Here is a 10,841-nt window from a genome sequence, read left to right on the forward strand (position 1 = left end):
GGCTCATGCACACTTTCATTTTCTTACAGATAATTGCATAGGAGTAAATATCCCTATGAGCCACACTGTCCTTTAACTTGCAATACATTTTATTGAGAAATATGTTTCGGTCCTCAGACCTTCGTCAGGTGAAACAGAGGAACAAAGAACAGTCCAGCTAGATATAGTTAACACCTCCTCAGGTGAGGCCAATTAGGGACCATGAGCTGTCAGGCAATCAGTCTTACAGTCAAAGATGGACATTCCACAATGGACATAATGGATAGCAACTCCATCAAATACTGCATACAAATATTGCATAATAAAGTTATAAAGTAATAAAGTTACAATCATATCCAAATCATCTCTTACATAATGGCAATGACTCAAAAGTGTATTGCAAGTTAAAAGGAGTGTTATTTTAAACACTCATGAAAGAGAACTCTATGAAGCTTAAAGGATTGGGATTTTTTGATGTGTATATATGTGATGTGTGGGAAGTGTAATGTCTATCAAGGACTGTGGAGTTTGTCCCCCATTTCATACACCCGCAAATAGTAAAACAAAAAATGCCATTACAAATTCCCAAAGCCCAAGATGATGTCTTCAAATGTCTTGTTTTGTTTGTCTAATGGTCCAACATCCAAAGAGAATCATTTTAATATCATGGAAGATGAGGAAAAGTTGCAAACTTAATAACGATTAATAGAATTTCAAAAATAGTTCTACTGCTGACAATTCATGCAGCTCTAAAGAGTTTTAGGGACATCCTTTTGGAAGAGGGGTCCAAGATTAAAAGACAAAGAGGTGTAAACTGTCACCACTTACATGCACTCAGTCAAAAGGGTGTTAAACAGTTCATTCCTTTGTCATATTACCTCATCTCTAATAGGAACTTGACTCATACCTAACTCCCTCAGTGAAGCCATCATCATGTATTCCCATACATCTGTATGTGTACGTGAGTGAGGGAGTAGGCTGATACTGTTTTTTCTTGTCTGCTCCTAGTACTTCTTGATGCTTGCAAACTCGTCACTGTTACTGTAACCCTCCCAACCTGCAGAACAAATGACTCACAACAATGTTTACACAGGGAGTATCTGCACATCCAGCAACACACCCACATTTGTGCTCAGCGAAGACAGGGAGCTCTACCTAGTGGCTGGAGGCAATTCTGTCATGTTTCCAACTGTTTTGTGTGTTAATATTGAAATATAAATTGTAGTTGGCTGTCTTTATTACACAAATAATGGAGAAGGAGCACTAGCTAGGAGAATATGGGTGGGGGAAGTAAATGACTACTACTACTACTGCTGGAGTACCCTTGAGGGAAGCATTTAAAGGGATAGTTCAGATATTTTAAAGTGGGGTTGTATGAGGTACTTATCCATAGTCCGTGTATTACAGTAGATGGCGGTCGGCACGCCCTAGGTTTGGAGTAACAGGCAGAAGTCGATATGGAAGCTAAGCAATGTACGGCTGTGGACGGGGGCAGCAGCTAAACATATTTAAGCCACCAAAAAAAAAGGCCCACTTAAAAAATTCTATATTGGTTTAAGTGAACACTATATTCAGAATATTTTCACCGCTTTACCTTGCCGTCAGACAGCCCTTTAAATGTGTTTCATCTGCTGATATTGTAAGAAATGCACATGTAAATACCACAGTAGCATACATGGTCTCTCTGTGATTTCATGACGCTGCATACAATGGTACGGCAACACAGTAGTTAAAACTGTATCTCCTTTCTCGGCTGGTGAAGTTGGCCCGTGGCACACAAGCAAACAAAATACCCATTGTACTATAGCAGCCCCCACAAACATCAGCAAACTGTGCCACAGTTACCTACAAGCCTCAACACAACAGGGCCTTCATTCATTTGGAGTTTACATCCAGCTATCTGTATGACCTTTCAGAGGGTTTTCACTGCGCAGTGCATTCCAGTGTGCAGTTATTATAAATGCCCTTGATGAATCACCTTTGGGAAGTGCTGAACACTTGAGGATGCATGTTGTAACAAAGACAGCACACTGTTTTGTCTCTTAAGGTAGAATACATCAGATTATTAAGAATGTAAAGGAAAATATTGTTAATGTGGTTTAACAAAGGCCAAAGTATCATTGATTGTATGATTCAATAGTGTTTGTTTGGTTCTCGTTGCTAAAAAAAGTACTTAAAAATACAAAATATGTTAGTCAGCGATTCCTGGCCTTCTTTGCCTTATGACCCTTAAAATGAAGCCAGATATTATTTACATTTAAATGATTATTATAGGCCAGAGGCAAAACCTTCCAATATTTCACAAGAAGAGAGAGAAGTCAGAAAAAAAATCTTTCTTATCTCGTTAATCATCTTGCAACCCCAAAGATTTACCTTGTGATGCTGTTTCAAAGCTTTCACATTTTCTAACCAAAAGGTCTAAACATACAAACTCAGCTCAAATCCCAGAAAAAAATGTATAGCTATCTCACTGTCTTGCCAACTTTATGTTCAGTACACACAAAAATGAAAACTATGACTCTAAGACTTCAAGTTCAACACTTTATTTTGTGTTTTATTCTTCAAATAGTTAAGTGAATAATCTCACTCTCTACTTTTAAAAGTATTTATATAAATAACATTTCAACAAATCATAATTAATGTTGCTATTTACAAAGTCACAGGAATATGCAGTCCTATTCCAACAATAAATAAGAGTAAATTCATCAAATTCCAAGTCTAAGTACATCTAATTAAGAGAAACACAACTATGAAAAGCAATCAGGATGCACCATGTCAAGTTTTGTAAAAGTGTTTAAAAACACATACAAGGTATCAACGGTTACACAATGGAAATAATGCAATAATTACAAAACACTGGGGAAACTATCTACAAATGTGCACTCCCATTTAATAAAAGGGAAACGGATATATAAGGTGCCTAAATTGCACTGTGCAAAAGAGGTGTCTACTGTATATAGCCACCCATCCACTGAAAACAAGCTGCCAGGACAATTTGTCCTGTGTCACATATTAATGCTGAGCGACTATTAACAAAAAAATAATCCTTTACACAGCAATGAATTCAAGTCACCAGGTTTGAAGCAAAAAAAAGTTAGGGTTACCCAGAAGGCACCCAGACTTCAGACTAACTATGAATGTGAGCGAAAAGCAAGTCAATCATAGCAGGCATACATGAAGCTCGGGCCACGTCTATCGCTGTCTGACCGCTGATGTTGGCGTGCTTCAGGTCAGACCGCGGTGCCAGAAACTCCACAACATCCAGGTGGCCCTCCCGGATGGCAATGTGGATAGGCAGGGCGCCATTCTGGTCCGGGATGTTTACCGAAGCACCGTACTCCACCAGAACCTGCAGAGTGTCCAAGAATCCTGTTCGGGCTGCATCGTGGACAGGCGCTATTCCATGTTTGTCCTGGACGTTGGGGTCTGCTCCTTTTTCCAATAGCAAGCAGGCGATTTTGGAGTTCCCCATCATCATCACCTGTAGGAGATATCAGTGGAGAGGGGGAAAGAGCGCACAGTAAATTCAACAGCTGTGTGTAAATGGCAAGTTGTGACCCTAGATTCTCTCAAATAGTTTCTTGTTAAGGATCTTCACAGATATCACTAAACCCTATTAAATGTTTCATTTTAGCCCTGAAAGTCACTTAGTAAAGTGGGACTTTGGGAAGAATGTAATAAAATGTGTTTATTAGTTTAATTTAGCAATTTGATTAAAGTGTACTCAATAAATTAGCAACTGAGTGTATATAATTTAACTATTTTCAAATCAAAACATCAAATAAAATTACCTGGTTTCAAGGCAATGAGAGTTGGGTAATATTTATTACATAATATATATTCTAACATAAAAACAGACTATTGGTTAATACACGATGCTATAATATTTTCATAGCAGGCAACTGTGGGAGAAAATCCAAGGCAGCCATATGTAACGTTACGGTTATGCCAAGAGGAAAGGAGACGAGTCAGTACCACCGAAGGGACACTTGAACTTACATAGCTCTACAGTATGTTGATTTGTGCAGTTAATACCTCTGTAAATATTAAACATGTATCAAAATGTCTGGGGTTTTGGTCCTCACCTGTAGCGCAGTCCTGCCAAATTCATTGAGAGTATCAGGATGCAATCTGCATTCATCCAGGATCCTCTGCACCTCGCTCGTATTCCCTTTGGCTGCTGCCGCCGTCAAAGCTTTACCGGCATCCATCTGACTAATGACCATAGTCTCTCTTTCTGCCTGGTCAGTAGGAGATGTACAACAACAGTTACAGTGACTCTCAACCACGGGCTCCTCATGATGCCAATGCAAGTATAACGGACAGTAACGAGGTAGCTAACGTTACAGTGAGGATTCAGGAATATTACCTTCGCTAGCTAACGTTAGCTACTAACGTACAGCATCCGGCTAACGTAAGCTTCAATTCCCCGTTGACGCCATGTTATCTGACTGTGCTAGCCTAATGTTACATCATTACAAATCGTACGTTTAAACCACAAAGCTCTGTAAAACATGTGTTGTAACAGCAGAGCGCGACAAGTCACGTCAACTCAATCATACAAACAATTAGCATTCAGGCTAAGCGCCAACACTAAAAAAAGAACAAACTATAGACCGTTTAAGCATACCTTGTTCGGTTCCTTAAAATCCACAACGTCGCAATGAGGGTCAATCCCGCTGTTTCTAAAGACCAGTACTTTTTAAATAAAATCCAAACAAGAAAAGTTTATCAACATTAGAAAATACATTTGCGCGCTGAGATCAACACAGCGGTGTCTCCTCCAGACTACAATTTACAAAACATTGGAGAGGACACACGCTGGCCAATCACAGCTCGCTTAGAGGGCGTTGCGCTTCCAAATATGATAAAAGAGGCGGGGTTACAACTCTGGTTACTACACTATCACTGTGGTAACAGCAACAGTCGACCAATCAAAATACGTAGCGAAGAAAGCGGGCGATTCGTATACGTTGATGTCTTCAAAGGCAGTCCATTCACATTTCTGGCCTTTGGTTGTATTTCTCCAGAGGCAAGACTGGAAAAAAGGCGGGTGTAAGTTTTTAATTTAAAAAAATAAGCGGAATTTAGTGACTGTGATTGCAAAATGCATGACAATATGAGGACAAACTCATGAGAAAAACAAAGGGGCACAACAAATATAGAAAGTTTACTATGACAAATTGTTTTAAATGAATCATTTAATTATGCATTTAAATAATTTGCAGTGGTACCACAATAAAAACATTAAAATCAAGTTGCAAACAGATTTGATAAAACAAGATTGCTGACATTAAATAGAGCAGGTGGAATTTAAAGAGTTTAAGTGATCATTGATGCTCCTCTGGAGGTCCTAGTGAGGAATATAGTAATCCCCCAGGCTTTACACATTGGTCCTCAGCTGATAGTCTAAATAAAGAGAACAAATGTAAAGAGAAATTATAAAAGTTAAATGTGATTACATTTCTACATCTGACCACTTGCGAAATTATATAATAAGTTCCGAAAACAGTATGTCATATTGTATTGAAGTCTAATTAATGTACCTCCACTCTGTGTAATGTAGCGGACCCACGGTAAAGCCTGGTAACCACTTTTCTCAATGATCTTCATATATCGCACCTGGTGAAAAAGAGTGAGTGAGACACAACAATGTGACACAAACAAACACATGCAAGAAACATTATTGTGCATCAGCTATTCATAATTAATCTGGTTTGTCAGTCTGAGCAGCCAATATCAGCCCTTACAGGACCTGGCTATAACTGTAGACGCCCTATGCAAAGCTGTGATCTTCTCAGATTATGGTTAGATAATTGTCAATATTGATATAAACAAGATACACCAGCTGTGATGAATTCAGCTCTCAGATGGACTTGACTCATACTACCACAGGCTATGGGTTGCTTGACATTAAAAGGAAAGCCTTAGCATAAACACGCACAAACCTGTATTCCTGAGACTGTGAAGTATGGGATTTCAAATTTGACTGTAATGGGGGGTTTGCCCTCAAGCTCATTGTTCTCCACACTGGGTAGACCAAAGTGAGCTCTCATTAGAAACTCTTTACCTCCCTGCATGGATGGATAGATGAATGCACAGACATAGACAGACAAAGCGATGGACAGACAAGCAGAAAGACACAGAGAGAGTTAAATACAAAACAATGAAAACATATTTCTGTCTTTAATAAGAATGCCAAGTAGTTGTTAATGTCTTACAGGGAAAGACTTGATGGTCCACACCACCATGTTCTTCTCAGGCACATATTTGGCAGTGCCTGTGCTGGTTTTGAACTTTGGTGAGTCAGCATCACTGGGGACGGGGACCCTTACCTCCACATTATTTGCCACAGACTGTTTTTTAAATTGTCCCTTTGCCTAAAAAATATAATACAACTGTAAAGTTAGTTCATGGTATCATTGAGTAGACAGTCAACACAAACGTTGAAAAAAGTATGAAACAACCAGTACTTCTATTCTTGTGCTTTTCATGCTTTAACAGTTTTCTTGAATTATACATCACCAGTGACACAAAGTACTTCTAAAAAAGTAATATTGTTGCCAGTGTAGTTAACATTAAGTTAGTCAGTACCTTAACCATGATTTCCACTCTACTGTGAGAGAATTTCTCTATGACTGATTCAATCCATATCAGAGGCTTCACCTGTAAGAGATGAAGAATAGGGCGTCATCATACAAACCATTTTACAATTAAAACAACATAAAAATGTTGTTACATATGTATATTATTCAGTATATATCTGTTAATTTAATTCATGTGTTTACATGCATCTAGCACTACTAGACTCATGATTTCTGCAAATATACATTTCAAACAAATCATGTGTCTGTCTGTCTGTCTGTCTGTGGCACATAGTGTAAGTGACAAATATAAATGTTTTGGTATGAATACAAGGTGCTGAATTGTATTGGACTAACATGGGTATTGATGCGGTAGGACATGAGTTCAGACTCCCCGTCTGGAGGAATGAAAGAGATTGTTCGATCACTCTCAAAGCGTGAGAGTCGGACACACTGGTGGAATTTCACATCCTCCATCACAACTGTCTTTCCTTTGTCACCTGAACACAAACAGTACAATCAGTGGTATTCATTTAATATAACAGATAGATGAGCTACAAATCCAGCTAGATAACTGGAGTAACAGATGATATGGTTATGGCTGCTGTATACGTACGTCCAGTGAGAGCGAAGAGCACTCGGTCGTTGAGGCCCAGCCGCAGTTCAGGCATCCCAGAGAGCATGGTTTTCAGCTTGATGCTGCCCACAATGTCGCTGCTCATCACATTTCCATTGGCATTCACCTGAACAAACAATACACAGTGGTGAATAAACCTGAATACATTGTTCAATTAAATAAACCAAACTAATATAATCTAGTCAATAAAATTAAACAGGAAAGTGGTGTCCCAGAAAGCATGAATTTACAATCTTTTTCTTGTACTGTGACATAATTGTATTAATGTATTAATTTTCTTTATCTATCTATCTATCTATCTATCTATCTATCTATCTATCTATGGTCTATTTATGTATTTATTTATATGTAGTTTGTTTTATAATTTATTTTATTAGTTTTTTATTCTACTTATTTATGTATCTGTATTTTATGGATTGTTTAAAAAACAAAATCTACAGTCTATGTACTTATTAGCCACAGTTTAGAGCTTTTATTTATTTATTTATTTATATTTTTAAGTATCTTTTGGTTTTCGGTTTTTTGGTGATGGCGTTTCCTCAACTCGGTTCCTGTTTGTGAATAATTCATTTTTGTCGATTTAGGGGTGGGTGGGTAGGTGGGTGAATGGGGCTGGGGGGGAGGGATATTGGGATATGTGTGTAGATCTGTGTGGGTTTGGGGGGGGAGGGGGGTATTGTATGAAGCACTTTGTGCTACATTTACATGTATGAAAAGTGCTATATAAATAAAGTCTGATTGATTAATTAAGTGAGTGATTGATTGATTGATGCAGTACCTCCACTACCACCACAGCTGTAGATAGTTAAATATGGAGCAGCAAATGGATTATGTGTAACAAATAAATAATAACCGACTATGTAAAAGTAATATGAGCACACATGATACAAATATACGCACAAATAATTAGCCCATCTTACCAATACGTTGATGGACTCAATGACATCAATAAAGACCTCGTTCTTCTTGTATTTGATACCCTCAGACCTCCAGGAGACAGCGTTGGTGACGGTGGTCGGCACCTTGGACTTTGCTACTTCGAGCTTGGTACCTTGCTGAGTAATGTATCTGCAAGAGATGAGATGAGAAGATTCCGTGATTTAACGCCACGCTCGTTAGCAATATGCATAATATTTATAACATGTCTGTACAGTATGTGTGTATCTTGTAAAGTCTCACTCCTGTAGGATCTTGCTGTCGGTAGTCTGAGGGAATCCAAAGTCCATCAGCTCATCCAGCAGCTCATAGACAACCACAAAATTATCCTGAATGCTTTCCTCCTCCAGCTCTTTGAAGTACTCTGTGAACACCTGCATAATACACACAACAGACGTCAGCCGTATCTGTGGTTTTACTTTAGATTTGAACCACTGTCTCTGACTGCCATCGCCCACTGGCTCTTCGCACAAACACAAGTTTATGCTTGGAAACTGTACGACAAATATTTACACAAACATTTCCACCATAAGTAAGCAGTGTATGTGTGACTCACCTCAACTAGTTTGTATAGAAATGAGTACACAAGGGAGGCGTTGGAGTTCTTGTTTGTGGTGGCCACCACTGTGCACAGATCAGGTCAAGGAGTATTCTACACATTAATGTTTTGTTCAGTTAAGATCGCCGCTACTGTTCACTTCCCTACATTTTCATTATAAGGAGGTAATTCAATAATCTGTGCTGTTATACATTTCTTTATACCCAATAACTATTAGATGGCAGCAGCATCTAGAACAAGGATACGGTACAGGTTGCTGTGTTTGATCCACATGAAGTGGACATTGCCATGTGACAATACAGGGCAGAGAAGCCCTTCCTCTTCATGCTGCATGAGTAAAGGCAGGAAATGGTCGATCTCCGCCATGTCCACATCGCCTTTGTAGTTCCGACAAATCAACACCTGAGTGGGGGGAATAACGCCATACGGTTATTACACAACTGTAGGTTGAACTAAATATAGTTACATGTTACAGAGAAGAGGACGACTTTTAGGTTTCAAGCTGTACTCATTAGTAGTGTGCCAATGCAACATGGAAATAATGTGACGTAAAACAGAAAAATACTCCTACAGAAATGACAAGAAATAATGTAAATCTTGAATTAACATTTTGTCACAATACATTTTTCCAACAGTTTGACGTGCGACCTGCTGTCAACCAGAACTAAAAGGGTAAGCTGTTACCAACAAAGATGGATCAATATTTGATCTAACTGTATGTCTAAAAAGGTTTAGTTAGTGTATTTACTCTTCTCAAGGTAAAAGGAATAGTCCCTTATTGATTTAACTGCCACCTCTTTACCAGAGTTCATTAATTGTTAAGTCAATGGACTTGCAATTTTGATAACTGAATAATTGTAATAAAGTCATTTTTCAAAAAAACAAAAACAAACCATAAGTACGAGCTTCTCTGTTGTGAGGATTCGCTGCTTTTATTTCTCTAATGTGATAGTAAATTAAATGTATTTGGCTTCTTTGTCTGATTATGTGACAAAACAAGCAATTTGGGGAGATCATCTTGGCCTTTACTAATTTCTGACATTGTATAGACAAGACAATTAATTGATTTATTGAGAAGATAATCAGCAGATAAACCAATAATGAAAATGATCAGAAAACGTGACGTGAATTTGTCTTAGTGTGTTGCTGTTGTAGATCAAGTCAAATGAAATACCACAATGAACACGCCCTTTTATCACACACAGTACACCTGGAACCATGTGTACTTCCATTTCTCAACAACTCGTGTGTCAGGTTACATTTCCCGTCTGGAGAGAAAAGGATGTTTGTGCCATGCACTGTAACAGCAAAAACATTTTGATACAAATGCAATTACTGAAGGTACAGGTAGCCTACGCTACCTAAACAGGTGCTGCAACACAATTGGCCACTTTTACTGACGTTATTAAAGGCTTCAGCCTGTATCTCCAGTGACAGACATGTTTCAGGAAGTAAAGCAGGAAAAGGCCAATGAATGAGTGTGTCGCAAGCTCTTTATTAATTTTTAACGAGGCAAGCGCCGTTAATGTAGGCTATAACAGTTAAAGCAACAGTTCAAAATGTCAACTAAACAGCCAATGAAATGATTAAATGTGGTTTTTTTTTATTTTTATAACTCTTTTCGCTGAAAATAGGCAATTATCAGTTTCTACAATCTGCTCCAGCATTAACCTTACCTTTCCCTTCAGATCCAGCACAAATATAGCGGAGGCAGACATGGTGTTTGTACGGAGAACAGCACGCGACTCTACAAAGCACACAAACTCAGATTAAAGTTCAAATCGAGTACTTCACTGCTATGAATTTCGTTTCGCCATCCAAACTAGAGATTTCCATCAGCCTGAGGTGATCATGGACTCCACCGTTTCTTTTTCATGAAGGTCTCGTGACGTCATCGCATGCAGGTAAAACATTACCACAGATCACCTGAGCGGGGGGGGGGGGGGGGAGGTGCTGCTGAATTTATCCGCTAGAGGGCGCCACAGACACACAGATCATGGCAGGGACAAAAACTGTTCATGACCTTTATGAATCATGTTGATTGATGTGTCTGTGTCTTCTTTTTATTCTTCCAGAATGTATCATGTCTTTATTTCTCCAGTGGTGGAAGAAGTACTCAGATATTTCACTTACAGAAAAGTAGCCG

At 38.6% G+C, this 10,841-nt stretch overlaps 2 protein-coding genes across 3 annotated transcripts; both read right to left on the bottom strand.

The window, feature by feature from the left end:
* Positions 1 to 2,506: 2,506 nt before the first annotated feature.
* cdkn2d (cyclin-dependent kinase inhibitor 2D (p19, inhibits CDK4)) lies at positions 2,507 to 5,057 on the bottom strand. Of its 2 annotated transcripts, none has more exons than XM_078281256.1 (3): positions 4,610 to 5,057; positions 4,065 to 4,216; positions 2,507 to 3,460 (listed from the first exon to the last, which is right to left on the bottom strand). In XM_078281256.1, exons 2-3 carry the CDS (start codon positions 4,203 to 4,205, stop codon positions 3,107 to 3,109), a joined length of 495 nt encoding a protein of 164 aa, XP_078137382.1. In that variant the 5' UTR covers positions 4,206 to 4,216; positions 4,610 to 5,057; the 3' UTR covers positions 2,507 to 3,106. The 2 variants fall into 2 exon arrangements, with proteins under 2 accessions (XP_078137382.1, XP_078137377.1); XM_078281251.1 differs by having other exon boundaries at positions 4,065 to 4,220.
* A 105-nt stretch (positions 5,058 to 5,162) lies between these two features.
* Positions 5,163 to 10,588, bottom strand: ap1m2 (adaptor related protein complex 1 subunit mu 2). The gene is made up of 12 exons (XM_078281247.1): positions 10,372 to 10,588; positions 8,941 to 9,097; positions 8,693 to 8,760; positions 8,380 to 8,510; positions 8,121 to 8,268; positions 7,180 to 7,306; positions 6,921 to 7,063; positions 6,574 to 6,645; positions 6,201 to 6,359; positions 5,928 to 6,053; positions 5,526 to 5,601; positions 5,163 to 5,388 (listed from the first exon to the last, which is right to left on the bottom strand). Exons 1-12 carry the CDS (start codon positions 10,411 to 10,413, stop codon positions 5,363 to 5,365), a joined length of 1,275 nt encoding a protein of 424 aa, XP_078137373.1. The 5' UTR covers positions 10,414 to 10,588; the 3' UTR covers positions 5,163 to 5,362.
* Between the last annotated feature and the right edge of the window lie 253 nt (positions 10,589 to 10,841).

This window comes from Sander vitreus, chromosome 2 (genome assembly GCF_031162955.1).
Source record: "Sander vitreus isolate 19-12246 chromosome 2, sanVit1, whole genome shotgun sequence".
NCBI classification, from domain to species: domain Eukaryota; kingdom Metazoa; phylum Chordata; class Actinopteri; order Perciformes; family Percidae; genus Sander; species Sander vitreus.

Excerpts from the sequence above, each read along its gene's own strand:
- cdkn2d (XM_078281256.1), bottom strand. The coding sequence starts at position 4,205 with ATGGTCATTAGTCAGATGGATGCCGGTAAAGCTTTGACGGCGGCAGCA. Across the intron at positions 3,461-4,064 it reads TTGGCAGGACTGCGCTACAG|GTGATGATGATGGGGAACTC; the intron begins GTGAGGACCAAA and ends TATCTCCTACAG.
- ap1m2 (XM_078281247.1), bottom strand. The coding sequence starts at position 10,413 with ATGTCTGCCTCCGCTATATTTGTGCTGGATCTGAAGGGAAAG. Across the intron at positions 8,269-8,379 it reads GACAGCAAGATCCTACAGGA|ATACATTACTCAGCAAGGTA; the intron begins GTGAGACTTTAC and ends CATCTCTTGCAG. Across the intron at positions 5,389-5,525 it reads CTACATTACACAGAGTGGAG|ACTATCAGCTGAGGACCAAT; the intron begins GTACATTAATTA and ends CTCTTTATTTAG.